Source organism: Camelina sativa, chromosome 11 (assembly GCF_030686135.1).
Source record: "Camelina sativa cultivar CO46 ecotype springtype chromosome 11, ASM3068613v1".
Lineage (NCBI taxonomy): Eukaryota > Viridiplantae > Streptophyta > Magnoliopsida > Brassicales > Brassicaceae > Camelina > Camelina sativa.
This window is the reverse complement of record NC_141890.1, coordinates 14,161,925-14,187,015: the sequence shown is the minus strand read 5'-3', so window position 1 is coordinate 14,187,015 and position 25,091 is coordinate 14,161,925. Positions and strand designations below refer to the sequence as shown.

Below are 25,091 nucleotides of genomic sequence, written 5' to 3'. Positions count from 1 at the left end.
ATTTAAATTTCTTAAATATACTAGATAAGGCCAACAAATTAATTTTGGGAATTATCCTAATATTTGTGTTTTCGATTTTAGGGTTCCATGTAAAACATAGAACTAATCCGATTTTAAGCTTTGATTTTAATGGTTTGATTTTAGCAAACAATTACTAATAATCGGATTCAAACCTAGGACAATAAGATTACTATTTTTGATTTTTAGGTTTTAGATCTAGGGTTTTCATGCCATCGATCTTATACAAACAATCAACAATCAACATGATTTTAAACATGGCATAATTGGTTTAATTGCAAACAATCTAAAACAACCCTATAGCAATCAGATTTTAGAGTTTTAGGGTTTTAAAGGTTTTGGTTTGTTGATTGTATAATAGCAAGTTTTATTGTTCCATTAGATTTAAGAGATCAGGTTCGATTCATAGGTTCTAAGGGGGTTTTATTTATTTACCTTCCACCGCTTGGAGGTTGACTGGAATTGAAGCGGGAGCTAAAGACCTCGGTTTTACTTTTAGCTTGATCACGAACCTCGGCCTAGATAAGAGGAAGAACCGATCACGATTACTGGTTGCTCACGAACACGAACAGATCTCCGAACAGGAACTCACCCCGGACAGGAACTGACCACGAACATGGATAGATCACGGACAGGAACCGATCGCCGAGCTTGAACGAACAGGGGTTTTGTGCGGCGGCGATTTTAGGGTTTAGGGATTTTTCTCAGTTGGAGTTTAGGGCAAACTCGTGCTGATAACGTGTTGTAAACTAGAGAAACTCGAAGGAATTTTTCTCTTCTTATTATTATTATGCCAATCGAATGTTACATATATATAGGAAGGGATAAAGCCCAAGTACATTAGGAATACTAAACCGACTAAGACTAAGAGGTGGTGGCGATGGGCCTTATGGGCTTGGACGTACATGGGCCGTGTATGGGCCGTGTATGTGCCGGTTATGGAAATCCACCATCCGTGTTTTACAATATTTAATTAATATTAAGTTTCCAATTTTACAATAATATTTTCTCTATACACAAATTTCCTAAACAATCGGCCTAATCAATAAACGAATTGATTTTTGATCTTGGACGAGGATCCGTGGCCGAGATTTTTGGTCTCAACGCATTGATCTCAACGTATTTAAAACTAATTTTTACTTTCAAAGGTTTCGTATGATGAGTTTCTGCGGATTAAAAATCTTTGAACATGTTGCATGACCCGCCTAGCATGACGGGTTTGGACTATAGAACCAACACTAAAACTGTTAGTTTATCTCATATATACTATAGATTTGTAATCATAGTTTTGAAAATTAACTTATAAATTATTTAGTATATGAACTACAAAATATTACACATACTATGACACATTCTTAATATTCCCAAAAAAAAAAAAATTAATTACAGATAAAAATATACACTAACATACTATATATGCATATACATCTGTTTAATTCTCGAAAACAAAACAAATCTAGAATTTTATATTCTATCTAATAACAAATTTAATGTAATAAAGTTATAAACTTTATAAAACGTGAGAAGAAAAAAAATTATAAACACAATTCTAAATTAATTAGACAAAAGTTAATTAATTGAAAATTTGAAAACTAAATAAATTAAAAATTATTATTTAAAATACAATAATTTATAATTTAGTTCCGCGGTAAAATCCTAGTAATAACTTAAATGAAAAAGAAATAAAACCTAATCATAAAACATTGAAGTCTAAATATATACTACTAATATAATAGCTCTTAGGTCCTTAAATTAAACAACATATATGACTGAAGTCTAAACATATACTAATACTATAATAGATCTTAGATTCTTACATCTTTAATAAACAACATAATTAAAACTCTCCTTTCAATGGAGATACACTTTGTGGGAAACTTTGTTCATTTAACACGAGCACTAAACACTCTTTTGTCAATTTTTCCACTGTTCACATTATTTTTAGACCATTTTAGTCTCAAACATGTTTTTCCACTTTGTTGCCAATTTTATCTTTCTCTTCCTCTTCTTCTTCCTCTCCATCGATTTTTTTTTATTTCTCTTTCTATTTGTTCATGTCCAACATGAAATTAGATCTCCTCATATTTGATTTAGATGTATTTTTGTTGTTATTTCTCTTTTTTTTGTCAACGAAAAGGAAATTGCACTCATGCTTCATTATTTTTGTTTTATACAATCTTCATGAAAGAAGATCTAGAAGCTTTGCTCATATAATGTGAATTCAATTCGTTTTCTAGATTTTGTTCTGGATTTCGATTTCGTTTTCTGGATTTTGTTCATGTCTAATTCGTCTCCCCTTAATCCTCAAAACCAATGATGTCCACAAAACACTGACCATATGGTTAGTTTACATGTAAATTGACCACATGATGTCCACAAGACAGTGACCATATGGTTAGTTTCTTTGTGGCATCAACAATCAATTCCCATATGTTGTTTTTTAAGAGTTGTCCACGAGACAATGGTCATATGGTTAATTTAGATGTAAATTAACCACATGATGTCCATGAGACAATGACCATATGGTTATTTTCTTTGTGTCATCAACAACCAATTCCCATATGTTGTTTTTCTTAAGGTTTGTCCACGAGACATTGGTTATATGGTTAGTTTACATGTAAATTGACCACATGATGTCCACCAAAAAGTGACCATATGGTTAGTTTCTTTGTACCATCAACAACTAATTCCCATATGTTACCTTTATTAAAGGTCCTTGTGGAGAGAACGAAGCAAGTGAGAACGATAACAATAGAAGATGAACTGGAGATCTATGGTTTTTTCTTATTTCTCCTTTTATTTTGTAGTGAAATGTTTTTTTTTAATATTTGGATTGAATGTTTTATTAAGATTAAAAGAAAAGAAAAATAAAAACTGGATTGCATATTGATTTGGCATTTATCCAAGTCAAAGCTTTGTATCTAAAGTCTGAAAATAAATTAGAGATATGAAGAAGAAAGTAAGGCAGCATGTAAGAATGAATTGAGTATCATGGAGGGAGGGAGATGAATTGAGTATTTAGAGTTTCCCCATTTTTTTGTGGTGAAGATGTTCATTGGAGAGAGAGAAAGAGAGTGATGAAGATAATGGATCTGAAAATTAAGAAATTATGAAAGAACAGAAAAAATAAGAAGATATTGCTGTAAATAAAAATAAAAAATATATTGTGAGGTTTGTTGAACAAAAAAATATGTGGTTAGAATGGTAGTTTTTTTTTTTATTGAGCATTATTGTGTGAATAAAAAAAGTTGGTTGGAAATAAAGTGGTTTAGTTAAAGAGTGTTTTTGACAATTTAATCTAAGAAAGTGTGTTGTGTACAAAAAGTGTGCTACTTTGATATTAAAATTTCAAAAAGTGTGCTAGAGTGCTATTTTCCCCATAATAAATCACTTTAATTAATTTAATATTTTGTTGTCACTTCTCGTTCTCCTCGACCTCCGTCTCTTTCATTTCTTTCCCTCATCTCTCCTCATCGATTCTTTCTCCACTTCTTCTTCATTCTTCTCTTCCATGATATGGTAGAATTTTTTTGATCTCAAAACCATGCCGTCGATGGTGTATGTGTATTCTTAAGGATACACATATAAGGTCGCTCTTTCAGCATTGGGCGTCGTTCCCAAACGTGACAGAAGCAAGTTCACCCTCTTCCATACCCTCAATTGTATATGGATATCACCCACTGAAGATCTTATTGATTGCTCCTACTAGGAGATCCTTCCATCTCAATTCTCTTTCATGTACAAAGCTCCCAGATGTGGTAAGTAAAATTCTTCCTTCACGCATGCAATCACAAGCTCAAAGAGGCATACATCATTGTTAAACTTAAGCATAAGATCTTTTTCGCCTATTTCTTCTTTCTCTTCTTTCTCACTGATCTTCTTCACTACATTATGCCCTATGCTTTGGACACCCCAACATCCTTAAACTTGAAAGAGAGATTTCCTACCGCTCCTGAATCTCTCTCAAGTCCTGAACCACCCACAAACCCCCCCCCCCCCCCCCCCCCCCAAGAAAACTGGATGATGCTATTTTTGAAGGATGCATTTTGGAAATTTTGAAAGAAGTTGTTTTTCTTAAGAAAGTTTTGAAAGAACTTTATTTTGCTAAGAAATTTTTAAAAGAAGTTGCGTTGAAGATGAATGTTGAATGTTGAAGATGAGTTTTTAATGTGAAATTGTGAAGACCGTTCCACATAAATCACCTAGTTTTTAGTATAATCTATATATCTCTTCCTATGTAAAACATTTCTCAGCTTTTTCATTCCTTTTGTCCACCAAGCAACCTACTTTTTTGGGCAATTTACTCTTCAATGTTGTGTCTTCAATGTTATAACCAAACATTTAACAAATATTTTGTAATCGAAGAAAGAGCTTGAGCAATGAAAAGAGTTCAATGTAGAGTTATGATTTCTTCTTTCTATTCTTTATTGTACGAACTTTGGGTAAAGTTAGAAGCAAACATGTAAAAACATTTAAGATGCACTAACAAACCCAAAAATATATAATATAGGATAAAATTTAAGATGCATGATACAATTTTACATATTTATTCCGTTTGCGGTCTAGTGGGTTTTTGTATAGGTATGTGTAAGAACATTTACTGATTAGCTTTGAGAAATGTTCATAAAAACAAGTTACAACATCTTTAAATCAAAACAACAATTTTACTTACAGAACATTTTTTTACGTTTGGTTAAGAATAGATAGTTACATTTTTTTCTCGCTAAGAAAGTTACATACTATATGCAACAAAAAAAAAGAAAAAGAAAAAAGGGCAACGGCATTATTGCATTGTATACGATTAATGATCTCAATGTTATGCTATATAAATTCTTCACTAAGCCTTAATTAGCGCTAAGATCATTCTTTATTACGTACAAATTTGTGATGGAATTTTTATATGTGTTAGAAAGGTTAATCTGGTTTGTGTCTCAAATTATATATATTGTTTTCTCTGGACGGGGTCGAATAGTTCAATGACTAAATTAACTTGCAATATAAACATTATTAGACGTCGGGGGTCGAATTCAAATAAATCTATTGACTTAAATGAGTAGTGCATATATTTTTGAGTTATATTTGGATATATAGACGGGGAACAATAGCTAGAAGCACATGTGTATGTGTTAGCTGGTGTCATGCAAAAAAAAGAAAAGAAAAGCTAAGGCATTGATTATTGCATTGTATAATGTTATTGAATATGATTCCTCACTAAGCATTAGCTCTAATCCTTATTGCATACATTTATAGCTATATATATGAGCTATCATGATTTAGTAGTGTTTATTACTATCCATGCATCATGCATGCGTATTTAAAATCTTATTTGAATATTAAAAAAATGGTTCTTAATGAGAGATACTATATATAATCAAAAAAGCTAGTCGATACACGAGATTTACCACTTAATTCCATAAGCTGTATACATTTCATCTCATGGTTAATCGGCGGATACTTACGCAAGTAGTACCATAAGGCATAAGGTCGGTCACACGCAATGGACACAAACTCTACAATGGGACATATGGAATCTATACTATAATACTATTAATTGAAAAACCTAATTAAGAAAGAGTTGTTGGAGGTTTTACGAAGGCGAAGGCTATAAAAATCAAAATGAAACAGTGTGAGGGAGAAGGGCGCTGTGTCAGGTGAAAAACGTGTAGCAACTCATTAAACGTGTAGCGACAAAATCTCCCTGTTCCTACATGTAACATGATACGGTTTCTAACTAAACTTGCTCTCAAATTTTGATAAACTAACATTCTATATACTTGAAATGTATGTATGATAGTTTTTTTAATCGATCTTGTGTGTATAATTTTCTAATATTTTTTTAATCGATTTTGGGTATATTTTTCCAAACAATTGTCGAATTATAGAGACAAACGATAAAGGAATAATTGATTTTTTTGAGTAGTCATTCTTTTTTTTTTTGGACAAACGAGTAGTCATTCTTTGAAGTCAAAAAAAAGAGAAAAGAAAAATTGATGTTTTCATAGAGAAGGGACACTCGGTCAAAATACAGAAAATATATGAAAAACATTTTATTAAGACTTTATAATTAAAGCCCACATGCATACAATTTAGTGGATCAATAAATAGTTAGAATTTTGACTTGTAAGGAAAATATTTTGAGACAAAAGACGGTAAAAGTTAAGGATAGATTTACCTTAATACGCTATATATGAAAAAACGTTGTAGCAAGTAGATTGGTCCATATGTTATAAAGATGATCCTTGATCAAATTTTTATAAATAAAATGGTAAGCATATATATATATATATATATATATATATATCTCGGATTAAAAAAAAAATCAATTAAGACTGTGTTTGAGTTTTACCATAATTGAGATTCGTAGATGGGAAACTTGGTGGGAAAGTGTCTTCCTAATATGGATATGGTAAACTTGGCGAGCAAGTCTCTTCTTCTATCTATATTGATGGAGGATTTTAAAGATGTGAATATCAGTTAGGTGCTTGACAAGATAAATTAGGTTTATGTTGCTAATTAACAAGAGTCATGTCTCTGCATCTCAATCAGCTCTGCCTTGGTAAACCTGTGTTGGTTAGATCCTCTCCTCTTCGCTCGAATGGCTTGTCATCTTCCTTGCTGCAAACCCCTCCTTGTAGCATCCTCGGCGTTGTTTCTTGGAATTGGGATTTCCGTCATTTAGGTAAACTCGTGATTATGAATGATAATGAACATTGCTGGAATTATACGAACAAGAAGGTGCCTCTGGAGTTGACGGATAATGAAGGCCATTGAGATCATAATGATAATGATCTTAATCAAAACCGTCTTGCCATTAACATCATCCACCCTGTTGCTCCCATATTGGATTCAGAAAACAGAAGCGTTGATGGTGTTCAAGCTTGACCAAGAAGGAAACGCTGTTTACACTCAAGACATTGGAGACCTCTGCATTTTCCTCTCAAATTCTGAACCTTTCTGTGTCCCTGCTAGCTCCTTTCCCAGCGTGTCCACTAACTGCGTCAAACTCTATGACTCCTACGAAACCGGGCATGTCGATCTGGCTGAAGGAGAATTCAGTGGTGGTAATTCTGCATTCATAACCCCTTTCTTTTTTCCACCTCAACATATATAGACTAGTTGTTTCGAATTTAGTGAGTCTTTGTTTTTCTTCTCTTAACCTATATTTCTCTGTTGCGTAATTTCATTTGAGGTGGTATTCTCTTTTTTTCCGGTTGTTGAGTAAACTATTTATGCATATGCTCTTGGGATCTTTTTGTTGCTTTTCAATGTGAACAAGTTACTGAAGTACTTCTGATCAGATCAGGTGACATGAATCTGAATTTGATTGTGATAATATATTCTTGATATATATATAGCTTCATTGGGATCAACGATCTCGTTTTACCCGTTTTGGTTTTCCTAATACGGGTGTTAGGAACTGGTGGTGTGACTGTGACCATTAGAAACAGTATGTTTTTGGTTAACTCCAGGAGCAGGTGCAGGTGTGTCCATTATTATCCGAAGGAGAAAAAAAGTTACATTTGCATATTCTACGCATACTTGTACCAACATCTTGTACAGTCTGAAGAAGACTCAAAGCTTGACAGATGAGATGACTACACTGAAGATCTACACCTCACATTACCACCCGAAAGAGTCGCAATATATGGTGACAGTAGATGCAGACAATCCATGTTTGAGGCTACGAGGAAAGCTGTAGTTGCTTCTAAACTTATGTTTGTCTCACATGTACAAAATATATCCTTCAAAAATTGCAAAGGTTGTTGGTAATATTTTGGCTTGTTAGCTGCTTGCTATTAAGGAACAATACTCCACTCCATCGTAAGAAATTTGTATTCATATTTGTTATGTTACTTTTTCCTTCTCAGAACAAATTGACTCGTAAGTTGAGACCTAACCCCTTTTTTGGTCAACTTGAAGGCCTAAGCTTAACTATAAGATGGTAGAAGCTTTAGCAAACAAAATCATGATTGAAGCCACTTCGACGGATTTATTAATTGGATTGGAAAGAGAAGAGAGAAATTAAAAGTCTTAAAAAGGTAAAACATGTGACAAAAAAGACTCCACTGGCTTTTTTACTGTGGGCGTTAACAGATTGAGTGAGTCGGTGGGTGTGAATCAAGGACTAATCCAACTCAAGGACTCTTTCTCTTTTATTTACATATATAAAAAATCAAATATAATCAGAGGAGAATGCTCACAAACCACCACCAAACAAAACAAGAGAGGTCTCTGCAAAACACAGACCTTAAAAACTCAATACATCACACATCTCTCTAATTGTCTCTTCATCAACGTTTTCCTTCTTCTTTCGAAGCGGCCACATAAGAGACAACAACTGTAATGTCATCAAGCTTACCTCCGTAGTATCTGAAGCCAGCATCTTGTGCTGCTGTCGAGAATGGAGTTTGTCTGTTTTTGTCCTGTGCTCTTTGGCGAGCCAATGCTGCAATCTTCTGTGCCGTTACCTGAGGATCTATGTTGGCTCTCACCGCATGAACCACTATGGCTGTGATCTCGTTGTTGTACAGGTTGTCGAACAACCCATCCGTTCCAGCTATTATGACGTCTCCCGGAGCGACAGCGACAGTAAAAACCTGGCCTGAGCTTGGCAAATCGCCGTTTCTTCCACTCTCCAGCTGATAGGTGAAGTTGAAGTCATGCTGTTGAACAGGTGAACGGAATACCGTGTGCCCTTCACGGACTACCATGAACCCGCTGTCTCCTAAGTTGATTGCATTAAGTCCCTGGTTGGTTAAGGCTATGATGCAAGCTGTTGAAGACCCTAGTGACTTTGTACTAGTGTGAGCTTTTTCCAATACTCTCGCTGGATCAATCGATCCTTTAGGCTCGTCTTGGATTGCATTCACTGAGTTAGACATAAGCTCCCTAGAGTAGAAACCTGCATCAATACCAAGCTCTGCCCAACCTCCCACACCATCTGCCACGCCCAACGCTTGCTCCTCTGCACAGATAAAGTGAGCATCCTCTCCCCCAGTCGCCTCTTTATCAGGATGCGGTAGATAACACGACCCCGAGACAAGCTTCAGAGGCTTAGTACAAAGCTTAGCCGCTACAGAATCAGAAGAATCTCTAACATCTTCCTCAGTGACAGAGCTATCAAGCGAGACATCAGGAGCATTCCCAGCTGATAAACGATTAGATAGTGAGCTATGCAAGCCTCTAAATCCCAATCCTCTTCTTTGGTGGTTCATGTATATCCATCTCTTGGCACCTCTATAAGCAAAATACGCATATATGGTAGACTTTTCAGAGTGATCTTTCCCTCTGAGTCTCATACTGATTCTTCCACGGTTGGGACCGTCTCCACATACCATACCAACACCAAAACGCTTCGAAACAAGAAGATCAGAATGACGATCCGCAAACAAGGATTTAGAACCTAAACTAGCCATTGATTTCCCTGGAGCCTTCGCACTGGGGTCCGAAAGCAAAAGGTCAATGTGATAACCACAGACCTGAAAGGATGGACCAGATACAGAAGGAACAGAGAAAGTTCGAGAAACAGCACCAACGACAGAAAGGTTCCTCCTTTCGTTAATCAAAAGCAAATCAGAGCTCGCAGGTTCGAGAAACCCGTTAGGGTTAGTAAACCTAGAGTGCAATCCCCTATAACCCCCAAACCCTAAATTACCTAACCCAATCAAAATCTTAACTTGTTTCTGAAGACCTTCTCTCACAGCTAACATCTTAAGCACAAACTCGAAACCCAGTAATAATTATAACCAGAGATATAGATAAGATCATATCTTCCTAAGCATCACTTTTTTTTTTGCGTCGATTGATCCAACACAAACCCACCAAAAGGCAGAGCTTCAAATCAAAAGACGAATTCGGAACTTACCAAAGAACAAAAATCTTGTCTTTTTTTCACAACCCTTCAGGCTTCAGAGCAGATAATGCCAAGATAAAAATAGGGGAAAGCAAAAAAAAGAGAAAAAGATTAAATTTTGAAAAGAGAAATTGGCTAGAATCCAGATGGAAATTGCAAGAAAGAACCCTAGCCAAATCTGATCTTTTTTAAGACAAAACACAAATAAAGCTGGTGGTCAAAAGCAACTCGCTTCTCTTTTTTGCTTGTTCTAAAAAAAACACAAACCAGTAAAAAATTTAGGATTGTCTCAAATCCTTTTTTTATTCTTCTGTCTGCGTAATGAGAGAGAGAGAGAGAGAGAGAGAGTTTATGAACGCGTGGTGGGTACAGAGATGATCAGACTGTTCCTCTCTCACATATTTTTGGATATAAGTCATTCTCAGCCGTTAGATCATTGCTTTGGCAATACATCAGCCGTTTATTAAAATAACAATAGAAAATAACGAGAACACACCGAGTCGTGGAAAAAAAAAATATCATACCGATTACTGGGCTTATAAAAGCCCATTGAAGTATCAGTCAAAGCCCATGTGACCAAGAGCTTTTAGAACCCCAAATTTAGTTAAAATTTGTGGTTTCACTTGAACAATATTTAGAAGAGAAACAATTTTTTCTTCTGTACTTTTGAGTTCAGAAAAAAAAAAGAAGGCATAGTTGCACTTTTTTTTTTTGCTAAATTGCAAATGTCATATAAATATGAATAGTTTGGTGATACAAATTATACAGCCTGTATAGTTGGTTTCTCGGCTAAAAGATAAAACAAGAAAATAACATGACAAATTAGAGAAAGTTCTAACTTCATTAAATCTATAAGCTCATCAGCTTCTAGAAGCGCTTGTTGAGAATTCTGGCAGTGATGGTGTTCTTGATCTCACGGTCAATATTCTTGAAAAGTACCAATGACAACACATAAATCTGATTGTGGTGCAAGTTATTACGCTGTTTCCAGATGGCGTACAATACTGATTGTACAATCAGTTTACGCAGGATAGGTGATGATCTGTTGTTCTTAACCTTCGTCCAAGAGAGTAAATCAGACCATGTAAGAAAATATATCGGTGTATATAACATAGTTGCACTTGCACATAAGATTGGGAGTATTATCAAAACTGTCCAAATTTGACATGACTTTTCGAAATACTATTGGGTGCATGTGAATCTGCATCTCCTCTTCTACTATGTCTCCATCCTACCTTTGGAAGTCACAATCACATCATTTTAGACCGCTCTAATTTTTTTTACTTCAACAAATATTTTTAAGAACTGAAACAAATTCTGTGATGTTACCATAGCCACACACAAAACGTACTTTTTTCTTTCCTCTTAATGACGACGATCAACTAACCAAGATAATGATTAGGCCCTAATCGCTAGTCCATTCATAGGGGCTTTTTATAAAGTTGTGTGATACGTGAGCTTCTAATAAGCACTCCCCAAATTATTAGAGGCTCTTGTATAATTAAATTAAATTTAGCGAATTTGTGAAACAGAATTCTCAGTACTGATACATCAACAGAATTAAACTTTTATCTGTATATATATGAATTCGAATTGGTGACTGCTACTGTGCTACATCATTGACTAATTTTATTTAATTATTACTAAAATACTAAGTAATCATGAAATATTGTTTTAAAGATAACTTGGTCATTTGTTTGAAAGTACTGATCGACTGTAGTAAATCTATACCATATAAGTTCATTTAATTTTCCATTGCTAAAAATACAGGGGGCAAGGCAATTGGGGCGCACATGGGATGTGAATTACACTCACAACTTTTCATGAAATAAACAAAACAAAAAGGACACAAGGATTTATAAGTGAAACGATTGTATCTCTAAACTGAAAAAAATACAAAAAGAAACTAAAAATTAACAAATAAAATAAAAACCAAGCGGTAATTAGTTGAAAAAAATATGGAGTATGATCGCCTTTAACTCGCGTTATTTTCTTCTTCTTTCCGACTTCGATTTTTTCAGAAACTTTTTCACTTATGTTTGGTCAGTTTAAAATCTTGTCATGCTTCTATATTCGTTGGATTAGTCGGGATTGAGTTTATAGCAATATAATCTGAAAATAAGAGTTAAATAGATGTTATATTTATATTTGCCATTTCTACTGAAATTATTTTACACAAAACATGCATCTTTTTATTCTAAAATGTGTATATTATTACAAAACAATAGCCACTTATTCAAGAAAGTTAAAATATACCATTTCTATTTATTATAGAAATAGGGTCTTTTCACTTTTTTTTTTTTTTTGGCCAAACGAGTCTTTTCATTATAAAACACATCTTAACCTTAAAAGAATCATATGAGCCCATTTTGTAAGGTCCTTTTCTGTAAATAAATATTAAATATATGCATTTGATTACTAATATATATGAAAAACTAATCTCCTAGCTATTAGTACTACTACATATCAAAATCTAAGTTTCAGTTTTTAAAGAAGTTTGGAGACTATTTAGCGCATTCCTCTGATTGATGTTTGTTTTCTAAACCCTCCCCACTTCTAATTGGCAAAATATCAATCATGAATGCTAATTCATGTGTGATTGATATATATATTTTTTTAAATAGTACAAGTAAAAATGTAATTACAAAAATACAACGAACAGTTGTACTGGTACGTCAGTAGATTACAAAATACAACTAATAAAATGCATGCATGAATCACGTGGAAAAATCTAAACAAAAATTATGAGGAGGATGAAATTATTCCTTTTTGTTGCGTTCCCTTCTGTGGATACCAGCTTAGAGAAGCTGCGATAACGTTTACGCCCTCGTCCACTGAAATTAGAATGCGAGGAAAAAAATAAAGAAAAATTAGAAAGTTGGAGAAGGAGACAAAACCAGTCAATTTTTTCACACACAACAACAACAAAAAAAGTACAAACCAGTGAATAGTAAAAATACATGACAATTAAAAAAAAGGTCAATAAAAAGGGTCATTTTGTGACAAGAAAGAAAGAAAATATCAAGTCCATCACTTCTCCTCTGTCGAGCTTCAGTTATAGAGCAGCAACTAGCTATGTCTCTATTTCTGAAGCCCTTCCTCTTCCTATACGATACCACTCTTAGTCTCCTCTTACTTCTGGTAATTCATATATAGCTAGCTCTCTCTATACGTAAATAATTTATTAGTTGCTGTACGTTAACTAATAGTTATTTCTCGTGCATGAATGAATTAGTTCAATGGATGGAGTCTAGAGGATGCAGCAGCAGCCCAACAGAGGCTTGAGGCAGACAACAATTCTGCACAGTCGTCTGAATGGTTCCATATGCAATATATGTGGATAAAAACGAGGAGTGTTGTACTAGTTCCCGTTTTCAAGTGTTTGGTGGTTATGTGTTTGGTATTATCCATCATAGTGTTCTTCGAGAGTTTTTACATGAACTTTGTCATACTCTTCGTTAAGTTATTTAGACGTAAACCCCATAAAGTGTACAAATGGGAGGCCATGCTAGCAGATGTCGAGGTTGGACCCGATAACTACCCAATGGTTCTTATCCAAATACCAATGTACAATGAAAAGGAGGTATATATATATAGTACCTTTTGTTAATTAACTCTCTGCTATATCTTAATATTTATAATGGGACCTATCACAGATTGATGAGACCTTATGGCTCGTTGTAGGTCTATCAATTATCTATAGCGGCAGTATGCCGTTTGGTCTGGCCGTCGAGCCGTCTAGTAGTTCAAGTTGTAGATGATTCTACGGATCCGGACGTAAGGGTAAGTTGCTTGTTTTTTGTTTTTTTTGGACATCAGTAAGTACGTAGGACGTAGCTTGTTAGATATATATATAACTTTGCAAATGTTCTTAAAATTGGTCTCTTAAAGTGACCAACACAATTTAAATGTGTCGATTTTGGCCAAATAGATAAAAGATAGAATTGGTCAGATAGAAAATTAATTGTATAAATGGAAAACATAAGTGTACCTTATTTATGAAAAATTCAATTATCATAATTTGTTGATTAAATAATATAATAGACGCATATATTGTATAGTATGATAAATTTGAAAGAGGGAGCCTAACATTTAACATTATGGTTTATTGATTAAATAAAATAATACGACGATTTTCCCGTTGCATTACGGACATATTTAGATGCATATATTGTATAGTATGATAAATTTGAAAGAGAAATACTAAAATTTAACAGCATGATTTATTGATTGAACAAGATATTACAAAAAAAAAATTCTTCTAATTTCCGGTTGCATTACGTACATATTTAGATGCATGTATATTGTATAGTATGATAAATTTGAAAGAGGGAGCAGGAAGGTGTGGACGTAGAGATTGCAAAATGGCAAAGCCAAGGCATAAACATAAGGTGTGAGAGGAGAGATAACCGGAACGGTTACAAAGCCGGAGCTATGAAAGAAGCTCTTACGCATACCTACGTCAAGCAATGCGACTTTGTGGCTGTCTTCGATGCCGATTTCCAACCTGAGCCCGATTACCTTACCCGCACCATCCCGTTTCTCGTCCACAATCCTGAGGTTGCTCTAGTTCAGGCTCGATGGATATTTGGTATATGCTTACAAACATTTGTATTATGAATTAATTGGTTCTGATCCATGCAATTATATATGGAGATCTTTAGGCTTTTTAATATTAATGAACGGAGATTTTCTTGCAGTGAACGCGGACAAATGCTTGATGACGAGGATGCAAGAGATGTCCCTAAACTACCATTTTAAGGTGGAACAAGAATCAGGGTCTACTAGACATGCTTTCTTTGGGTTTAATGGTATGAATTAATTTCCAAACCGTATTTCTATTAAAAAAATAATAATAAGAATTAGTCAAATATAAGGGTCACGAACCACGCACTAGGCTATTGAGAAACTTACGCATGGTAAAGCCAATCTAAGTATCGAATATCTATAAAAAATTCTTTTGGGATCAATCCACAATGACGACGAACTCCAACGATTACCAGCACATAATCTAAGGGCCGGGAGATGATAGTTTAGCTAGGAACCTAACAAGTAAATGTGTAAGTATACAAAGAAGAGTATATGTAGTAGTCACTGTTACTTATTATTAAGGGAATGTGCGGTTATAATTTGGGACCATAGAATTTTCATTTTAGACCCATTGAAAATACCATGTGGGCGAATAACTAATTGGCCATACGACTCAGATGTTTGGGAACATGACAAAATACATATCAATAAATCTTAGGGACGGCGGGTGTATGGAGAATATCGGCACTGGACGCAGCAGGAGGATGGAAATCAAGGACCACCGTAGAGGACATGGACTTGGCTGTTCGTGTTGGTCTTCACGGCTGGAAATTTGTCTACCTTAACGACCTCACGGTAACACATGTTTTTATATATGAGAAAGTTAGTAAAGTTACACCACTCATAAGTCATAACCATGCGAAGCCACAAGAATAAATACATTATTCTCCTTTTGCTATCACAAACAAAAACAATGAATGGCTAATTTGGAGGTTTGCAGGTGAGAAACGAGCTTCCAAGCAAATTCAAGGCCTACAGATTCCAACAACATAGGTGGTCCTGTGGCCCGGCGAATCTATTTAGAAAGATGACAATGGAGATTATTCACAATAAGGTCCTTTTTTGTTACTTTGCTTCGTTCAGGCCCCTCCTGTCAGTGACTGAATGGTCCTGTGTTCTTTTTTTTTTTGCAGTAATGAAATTTGTACTAGCTTTTTCTTTTTGTTGTCTCTAGATGAAATAGGACCCCGATAGTGATAAGCAGGTTGTCTTGTTTGGACTAGTAGGCCAATCTAGAAAAATACGTTTTGGTTACTGATTGGTTAGAGTTTCCACATCCGTGGGACTGGAGTAGTGTGATATGTACGGTATCGTATATTAATCAGTTTGGCTAATTAATGTTTAATTAATTTGGAACAGAGAGTATCAGTATGGAAGAAGTTCTATGTGATCTACAGCTTTTTCTTCGTAAGGAAAGTGGCAGTACACTTCTTGACATTCTTCTTCTACTGTATTGTTGTACCAACCAGTGTCTTCTTCCCTGAAATTTACATCCCATCTTGGTCTACCATTTACATTCCCTCTTTGATCACTATCTTCCACACCATGGCAACTCCAAGGTATCTTTATACCCTTACTTGATTTAATTACTCATCAATAAATAATAATCAAGATTAATATGTCTTGTGACAGATCGTTCTACCTCGTGATATTCTGGATCTTGTTCGAGAATGTAATGGCTATGCATCGAACCAAAGGAACTTGGATTGGCCTACTCGAAGGAGGAAGAGTAAACGAATGGGTTGTGACCGAAAAATTAGGAGATGCTTTGAAGAAAAAGTTACTCCCTGTCCAACGGAAATCTTGTTATCAAAGGTGAGATAAAACATATATTTCTATTTTTGTGGGATTAGTCACCAATAAGTTACAAAAATTTCACCCATAATTAATTTCCTCAGATCAGAAAAAGAGCAAGTAAACTTAGTTTTTAGTAACAACATTTAGACTTGAGCTCGTGATCTTGAGATGTACTACTTTTCAAAATTTTCTTAATACACTAATGCATGGTAGAACTATATATAGACAAATATAATGCCTCTCTTTTTTCGTTTTTGTTATAGTAGGTGATATTTTAATTTCAACAAATACACATGCATATATACATACTAACAAAAAGACAATTGTGTAATTTTGTTGCAGAATTAACTCAAAGGAAGTGATGGTGGGGGTATACATTTTAGGATGTGCATTGTATGGACTGATTTATGGCCACACATGGTTACATTTCTATCTATTCCTTCAGGCCACCGCCTTCTTCGTCTCCGGTTTTGGTTTTGTCGGAACTTAAGAACCTTCCCCAATTATATAATTATGGGTTAATTACCACATCATTTGTGCATGCTTTATTTATTATTATTTATAGGTACACCATGTTGTAGCTCATATTGTTTGTATAACGAATAAGATGTTTTGTTTGTTTAAATGTGTTATGTGTATACATCACGCTGGAATTAGGTTATAAAAAAAAATACACCACTTTGTAATTCTTCCCATTATTTTGTATCATCCACCCTTTATCTGAAAGTAAGTCGATATACTGTACGTGCACTAATATATAATTCCACTATTATTCTCGCTAAACTTAGTAGCTATTAATATAATACTGTCAAAATATGTTTTCAGATATGTTTGTTATAAAAATAAATAAATATCTATATATCTCCATCCTAAATAAGAAGAAGAAAAAAAAAAGTAACTGAGTTTTCTGCATAGCTCACCACCTAAGCATTGTGAAAATAATCATACTTATTTTTGGCAAGCATCTCCTTCATGTCAACGTGATGTCTTTTATATTGTTTCACCGTCGAGCTTGCGGGCTCTGTTAAATTTGTAGTAGCTTTATTATAGTATCTGAGGTTTGTGCCATCTCTCATTGGACTTCGCATTTTTTTTGTAATTGTCATTGGGCTTTGCCGTTTATTTGGTGTAGCCTATTTAATCAAAAGTTTATGTACGAGTAAACCGAAATATGGAAGAGAAAAAGAAAAAAAAAAAAAAAACAAATATATGAAATGATAATAACAATTCGGTTCAATTCGACAATGACTTTTTAAAAATCCAACCTTAACCCGAATATAAACTTCCAAATATTGAACCGAACCAAACGGAACCTTCGGAGTGTTCATACAACTTTACTAGTATTTCCAATTTTCCACTAGGGTTCACTGTTTAACAATGTCACATTTGTGTGGTATTCTTAATTATGTCCCTTGTCAACAATGTGGAGATTTTGTTAACGCGGGGCTAGTGGGTCTGTTCCAATTCTTACGTTATATCTTGTGGAAAAATGCCTATTGTCTTTGGATGGATACTAGCGTCCTCTAGTGAACTTTAAGAAACAAGATGCAATGTTCTTCTGGCCAACAAGAAAAATAATGCATGATACAGGAAAAATGAACACTATTTTACAGAAAGAGTATGTATTCTCAACGCACGCCCATTCAATATCGAATTTTGGGTGTTCAACAACCAGTTTTCACTAGTTCGTTTCGAATATATATAAGCACCTAACCCAAAAATCTCCTCAGTTTTGGTTACACCTCTCCAAAATATGTATTTCCTAAAATGTATAAACTTGGGGAAAAATAAAAGAAATTGAAAAATAGTAGTTTCCTAAAATGTATAAACTTGGGGAAAAATAAAAGAAATTGAAAAATAGTAGTTTCCTATTGGCCACTTACAACTACACCCTTTTTTAAGTCTTCTCCAAGTCTCCTAGAAACAGGTCTCTTTCATAATTCTTCCATTACATTTAGTGATTTACATATATATATATATATATATATATATATATGTGTGTGTGTGTGTAAACCATCCCCAAATAATAATAATTAGAAAATATCTCGTGCTATGAAGTACGGATGAATATTGTCTCCAAAAATTAGAATATATTAATAAAAATTATTGTTATATTTGTTTTAAAAAGTTATTTTGTTTGAGACAGTATTTACTTTTAATATTACAATTGTTTGGTAAATCTACATATATATTTTTTAAGTACTAATTATTTTAGAATATTATTATTTTGATGTATATTACCATTTTCTATTGTTTATTATATTTGCATCATTATTTTGTGAAATATTTAAAAGTATTAGTTATTAAATTCTAATTGTGAGCAAATAAAATTTATTAATTTATCAAGCACATAAATTTATATTTACCAACCCGCTGATGTGGAATATTAAAGAGAATTTTTGAGAAATACTCTTTTCGGTGTATCTCTTTTCAAAAATACCCCTTTCATCTATCATTTTCAAATATACAATTTTTAAAATATCAAAAATTATAAATTTTTATACGGTTCACAAGGTACTTCTAGATAAAAACTACCTCTAGACCCAATCCAAATATTTATGAAATTTTAAAACATTTTAAAAGGTTTTTACAAGGTTTTTAAACAGTTTTTAAAAGGTATTTATATAATATATATAAAAAATACACACATATAAAGTTAATTTGTGTATATATTTATAAGCTTACACACAAATTTTGAAAATTTGCAAATATTTAGTGGATTTTTTTGGTAAAGTTTGAAAGAGAGGGTATTTTTGAAAAATTGTATTGCGAAAAGAGTATTTTTGAAATTCCCCCATATTAAAATACACATTTTTTTTCTTCATAGAGTGAGTAATATATCTTCGATTTTTAAAATTCAAATCACAACATATGCAGAAAAAATCTACATATTTATTTATCATATGCATTATATGATAATTCAAAACCATTTGTAAATGAAATAAAAGAAAGATGATAAGAGAATTATAATATATAATTTTAACAAAATCTTTCAATTAAATTTATTAAAATAATTATTTGGATACTTAAATATAAAATCTTACTTTTTAAAATTCTGATTGGTTTACCATTTTTAAAAATTAATTGGTAATTTTCGTTCATAATTAATTATAGAGAGAAAATATTTTTTTATAGAATTAATAATTATTTAAAATATTTTCTTAGTCTAATATTAAAATTATATTTTTACGTCTAATATTAAAATTATATTTTTACCTTTAATGAAAAATTAAACATTTGTAGTAAGACCAATGGCATGATAATGTAAATTTTTACATTTTATAAAGTTAGTTTCTTATGTTGTGTAGAGTAGAGATGACAACATTAAGCATGTCTTTGCAAAGAACTATGCTGTTCTTCTTCTCTTGTTGTGTTATAATTCTGTCACTTTCGATCATCGAAACGGCAGCTTTTAACGATAAAAACCAGCTTATTCAGCCGCTCGAAACAGAAAACGCAGACGCGGTGACCGCGGTGATAGAGCGAGGGTTAAATACGAGGCCGCGGCCGAAGCACAAGAACGCTTACGCGACGATGATGTACATGGGAACACCAAGAGACTACGAGTTCTACGTTGCGGCACGTGTCTTGATCAGATCGCTTAAGGGTCTTCACGTGGACGCTGATATCGTCGTCATCGCCTCCCTCGACGTCCCTCTCGACTGGATTCACGCTCTGTAAGTGTGTCTCCTCATCTTCTCCTTCTTTTTTTTCCATCTCCAAAAGGCTACCGTTTTAGTTGGTCAGAAAAATAAAAATATATCTTGGTTTCTTCTCATATAAACTAAACAAGTTTCATAATATGTGTTCTTTATTTAAACAAAAATATATATATTATAGAAGGAGAACATGGAAGAGTAGTAATGCAGGAAACAGCATGAAAACAATATTTAAAAAATTTCAAAATTTGAGATTATAGTTTATTATATTTATATTAGAAGCAACAGGGACATCAGAATAATAAGAATATGCTTTTGGAGTTAAAAAAAATATACTATTAAAATCTTAGTAAAAGTTGAAAATGTCTGAACAAATACAGTCTTCGTCGCAGTTTCGTTTCCACGACCTTTTTTTAAATTTCTTGTCTTTTTTTTTCTATTGTTGATAGAAAATTTCAGCTTACATTTAAAATGGTTTATTTTTTATTTATTTTTGTCAGTGTTGTTAATATTTCTGTATTCAATTTCATATCACCCTTATCTTATATTCAAACCTTATTACCTAGACATGGGTTTAGGTGGAAGTTTGGTGTTTTTCTTTTGTTAGTGAGTGGGGAAAGTGAGTATTTAAGAGATTAGATGTGTAACTAATTGCTTGTTCATTTTATTTTAAAGAGATTAGAAAAGATAATATTGTTAAAAGGAATAAATGGCATAGCTGTCAAATGCCTTATTATAGAAATTAAAAAGTCTCAGACCTTTTCACAACTTTTTTTTTTTTGGTTTCCCTTTTTGGTTTGAAAAATATATAATGTTTTCTTTTTTTTGTTGTTGTTGCATTTATACAATAATGCAAGAAACTGTTGATTAGTAGTATAATTTCACACTACTGGGATATGTAGGGAAGAAGAGGACGGAGCTAAAGTAGTGAGAGTAGAGAATCTTGAGAATCCATACAAGAAACAAACTAACGTCGACAACAGATTCAAGCTTAGTCTAAACAAGCTCTATGCTTGGTCTCTCTCTGATTATGGTCGTGTCGTTATGCTTGACGTCGACAATCTCTTCCTCAAGAACACGGACGAGCTCTTCCAATGCGGCCAATTCTGTGCTGTCTTCATTAACCCTTGCATCTTCCACACTGGCCTCTTCGTGTTGCAGCCGTCAATGGAGGTATTTAGAGACATGATTCATGAGCTTGAAGTAAAGAGAGATAACCCTGATGGAGCTGACCAAGGGTTTCTTGTCAGCTACTTCTCCGATTTACTCGACCAGCCTCTTTTTCGTCCTCCTCTAGATAACCACACCAATGCTCTTACCGGACATTTTAGGCTTCCTTTGGGATATCAAATGGACGCATCTTACTACTGTAAGTCGCTACTACTCTCCCTTTTCAGTAACTCCAAATATCTAAAACGTTTTTGCTAATCTTTCTGTGTATGCATGTCATTCTCTTGATCAGACCTTAAACTCAGATGGAACGTACCGTGTGGACCGAACAGTGTGATCACGTTTCCAGGAGCAGTTTGGTTGAAGCCATGGTATTGGTGGTCATGGCCTGTTCTTCCTTTAGGCCTTTCATGGCACCACCAACGCCGCTACACCATAAGGCACGTTTGAATTTATTACAGCCCAAAACCGAGACTAATTAAAACTTACAACTTACAACTACTGTCTCAATCCCATTAGATACATGCTCTCGTTTTTGGGATCAGTATGGTTGGCACTAATCCTTAGTTTTCATTGCAGTTACTCCGCAGAGATGCCTTGGGTTCTAATTCAAGCAGTGTTTTACTTAGGTACCATACTAGTCACGCGTCTAGTGCGTCCCAGCTTGACCAAGCTATATAACCAACGTTCTGATAAGAATCTAGGCATGATCCATATAACTTTCAAGTTTGTTGCACTGCTCTTGATCCTCTCAGCCTACGTTATACCATTCTTCATCATCCCAAAAACGATACACCCGCTCATCGGTTGGTCGCTCTACTTAACTGGCTCTTTTGCTCTCTCTACCATACCTGTCAACGCCTTCTTGCTTCCAATGCTCCCTGTTTTAACACCGTGGCTTGGCATTTTGGGGACGCTCCTCGTGATGGCTTTTCCCTCTTATCCTGATGGCATTGTTAGAGCATTGTCGGTTTTCGGGTATGCCTTTTGCTGTGCACCGTTTCTGTGGGTCTCTTTTGTGAAAATCACATCGCATCTTCAGGTTTTGATTGGCAAAGAGGTTATGTTTACGCGGTTGGGTGAATCCGGAATTAGCCTTGGACTCAGCAAATTGTATTGAATAAGACGGTGAGATTTTTAATCATCTTGATGGATAGCTACTGTATAAAAACCAATGTTTTTAAACCTGACCCGGACAATGAACCGGACTACCTTCTGAGTTACTGGGTCATCGGGTCAACCGGGTTGAACCGTGGGTCAATTAATTGATTAATATATTTATAGAGATTATATAGTTTATACATAATAGAATCAATTGAATTTTTAAAACCCTACTTGCGTTTAATATTGTTGTTAAACAAAAAGAAAACAGTAACAATGGCGGATCGGAGACATTAAGAAAGAAAACATAGAATAAAGAAAGAGCGGTAGTTGCTTATTATTATTTATTTTTCTCTTTTGATAATTATGCTTCAAAAATCAAAATGAATCTTAAAGATAAAAAGTAAATCAATTGACCTCACATATCAAAGGAGATGAAGCGAAGCGACAAGAAGTGTGTCGCTGTTAGAGAAGAATGAAAAAATTAAGAGGTTCAGAGAATAAATAAATCGTGAAACCATATATTTAGTCTCAAAATCAATTGATATCGAAGAGATTTTCTTGAACCGTGACCCGACCGGTCTGACCGGTTCATCGGGTTGCGGGTCAATAGCAAGTTTTTCTGGGTTTTCCGGTTTTATAGTTTCCGGTTATTAGCAGTAAACCCAAACTGGAGAACTGTCCGGGTCACGGGTCAACCGGTCCGACCGGCCGGTCCGATCGTGAAAACACTGATAAAAACTAAAAAGGTTTGAGAGGATTAACAAATACATAATTACCCTACGAAAGATAATCACATCACCTTTTATAGCTTTTTATTCTCTGAACAAAACACTTTTGGGAAGTTAATCTGCACAAGTAATGGGTTATATGAGAAGTGAGAACACTAAAATGGGTCAGTTCTAAATAAACCCATAAAGGCCCACTTCAGATTCAGAGCCAATACAGTGAGATCTTCCCAAATGCCACTGCACTCATTTTACTGGGGGTCCTAACTCCTACGGATATCATATGATCTATTTTGTCAAAACATACAATGTGTTATGTAGCCTGAGCATTCGGGTATCCGATCGGATTCAGGTTCGAATGTTCGGGTTTTCAGATTTTCAGATTTTTGGATGTAAAGATATAAAACCCGATCGAGTATTTTATAACTTTGGGTCGGGTTCGGGTAATTTGGCTTCGGATTCGGGTAATTTTGGGTATACCCGAATTCATAATGTTTTTTTTGGTCGTGAAAAGAAAAGAAAAAAAAATTACCTTCTAGAACCAAAACTTTCAAATCTCCTACCAAATTTAACAACATCTATAGCAAATTATATGATATGATTCATATTCATCTCTGTTTCCAATCTCACTCACTCATCAAAAGTTAAACACCACAAACTATCACTCAGTTTTTTTTATTTGCTTGTCATATTTCTCATAAAATTGATCTGGGTGATGAAAAAATAAACTGAATAAGGATTCTAGAGTTCTTCCGTTGATTAAGAAAAAAAAATAAGTCAATTAGGAATTTTAGATTACATATGTATATAGATAAATATTTAATGTTTTCATACTAAGACATAATAACTAAGAGCATCTCCAATGATACTCTATTTTTGCTTCTATACTCTATTATAGAGTAATTTTTGTTCCAATAGTACTCTATTTTCACCTCTATAATAGAGATTCCTATTTTTTTCTCTATTTATAGAGGAACTCTATTTTTTCCTCTATAAATAGAAGTGAACTATTTTATTTGCAAAGTAGTCCTCTTAATCTTTAACTTCTTTTATTTATGACCAAAATAAATAAAATAAGTATTTTTAAGAACTAATAATATAAATTTAAGTATAAATATTTATTCTAAAATATTGAGACTACCATTTGCAAAAGATAATTTTATGAAAGTGTTACAAAATTAAAGTAAAATGGATTAGTTTGCAATTTTAAAAAATAAAAGATGTTAATTGTAAAATAAAAATAGAATCTATTGGGAATATTTTTTTATAGAGGAAAAAATAGAGAAAACCATTGGATCAAAACTCATTTCTATTATAGAAACCATTGGAAACCATTTTTCCAAAAATAACTCTACGTATTAAATTTTTAATCCCAGAAAAATCTCTAAACCTATTTTAATAGATCTTTAGAGACTATATGATCTCTTAAATTTAAATGACACAGCCGAATTTGAGTAACAAAGGATTTGAATCCCAATATTTATTATAACGTTAATAAAGTTCATAAAAACGAGAACCCAAATTTAGAAACTCAATACTCGCAAATATTTAACTTTAGCAACAGGAAATACATTTAATTCAGTATATATCTGCTTTAGAAACTGAATACTGTTCTGCAATAATATTATCAACTCAAATAGAAAAACACTAAAATCTCTCATTTATTGCTACGGATCGTAAACTCCTTGCTCATCAAGCATTTTTCCATGCATAAATATCAACTTTACAAATGAAACACAACACCCACAACCAAAACCTACAACCGTATAGCTAAACAAATTGAGAGAAATGCCTGCAACATTTGCTTTCTTGAGAGATGTCCACCCTTACAAGACGGTGTGGAAGGTGCAAGTGAAAATTCTTCACTTGTGACGTCAATACACAAACAGCACAGGAGAAACCCTGGAGTTGATCTTCGCTGATGAAACTGTAAAAAGCAATCAATAAACATAATTTCCATTATTCTCATTTATTATTCACATGAATCTTACTTTTTTCCACTTTAATCATTTCAGAGAATGAAAATCCACCCATCTTAATTTTGTTTGGAAGTTGTAGCAGGGGTTAACAACAATTCTAGAAATGTATCGGAAGCGGAAGTTCAAAAAAACATTCGGACTACTAAAACAAGAATAACATCATTGATGATGAAGGATCAAAGACGCATAAATAACT

At 33.8% G+C, this 25,091-nt stretch overlaps 3 protein-coding genes across 3 annotated transcripts; 2 read left to right on the top strand and 1 right to left on the bottom strand.

Moving 5' to 3' along the window:
- Positions 1-8,067: 8,067 nt before the first annotated feature.
- Positions 8,068-10,745, bottom strand: LOC147933969 (putative protein phosphatase 2C 55). Its single transcript, XM_087475635.1, has one exon. It carries the CDS (start codon positions 9,726-9,728, stop codon positions 8,310-8,312), a length of 1,419 nt encoding a protein of 472 aa, XP_087331761.1. The 5' UTR covers positions 9,729-10,745; the 3' UTR covers positions 8,068-8,309.
- Positions 10,746-12,666: 1,921 nt separating this feature from the next.
- LOC104723447 (putative glucomannan 4-beta-mannosyltransferase 1) lies at positions 12,667-16,883 on the top strand. The gene is made up of 10 exons (XM_010441825.3): positions 12,667-13,012; positions 13,107-13,454; positions 13,556-13,654; positions 14,210-14,462; positions 14,572-14,682; positions 15,120-15,256; positions 15,402-15,515; positions 15,821-16,020; positions 16,094-16,276; positions 16,601-16,883. The coding sequence occupies exons 1-10, from the start codon at positions 12,947-12,949 to the stop codon at positions 16,746-16,748; spliced, it is 1,659 nt and encodes a 552-aa protein (XP_010440127.1). The 5' UTR covers positions 12,667-12,946; the 3' UTR covers positions 16,749-16,883.
- A 2,651-nt stretch (positions 16,884-19,534) lies between these two features.
- LOC104723446 (putative glucuronosyltransferase PGSIP7) lies at positions 19,535-22,416 on the top strand. Its single transcript, XM_010441824.3, has 4 exons — positions 19,535-19,935; positions 20,820-21,286; positions 21,380-21,527; positions 21,667-22,416. The coding sequence occupies exons 1-4, from the start codon at positions 19,556-19,558 to the stop codon at positions 22,205-22,207; spliced, it is 1,536 nt and encodes a 511-aa protein (XP_010440126.2). The 5' UTR covers positions 19,535-19,555; the 3' UTR covers positions 22,208-22,416.
- The last annotated feature ends 2,675 nt before the right edge of the window (positions 22,417-25,091 follow it).

Excerpts from the sequence above, each read along its gene's own strand:
- LOC104723446 (XM_010441824.3), top strand. The coding sequence starts at position 19,556 with ATGTTGTGTAGAGTAGAGATGACAACATTAAGCATGTCTTTGCAAAGA. Across the intron at positions 21,287-21,379 it reads AATGGACGCATCTTACTACT|ACCTTAAACTCAGATGGAAC; the intron begins GTAAGTCGCTAC and ends TCTCTTGATCAG. Across the intron at positions 21,528-21,666 it reads CAACGCCGCTACACCATAAG|TTACTCCGCAGAGATGCCTT; the intron begins GCACGTTTGAAT and ends TTTTCATTGCAG.
- LOC147933969 (XM_087475635.1), bottom strand. The coding sequence starts at position 9,728 with ATGTTAGCTGTGAGAGAAGGTCTTCAGAAACAAGTTAAGATTTTGATT.
- LOC104723447 (XM_010441825.3), top strand. The coding sequence starts at position 12,947 with ATGTCTCTATTTCTGAAGCCCTTCCTCTTCCTATACGATACCACTCTT. Across the intron at positions 13,013-13,106 it reads TTAGTCTCCTCTTACTTCTG|TTCAATGGATGGAGTCTAGA; the intron begins GTAATTCATATA and ends TGAATGAATTAG. Across the intron at positions 13,655-14,209 it reads CTACGGATCCGGACGTAAGG|GAAGGTGTGGACGTAGAGAT; the intron begins GTAAGTTGCTTG and ends AAGAGGGAGCAG.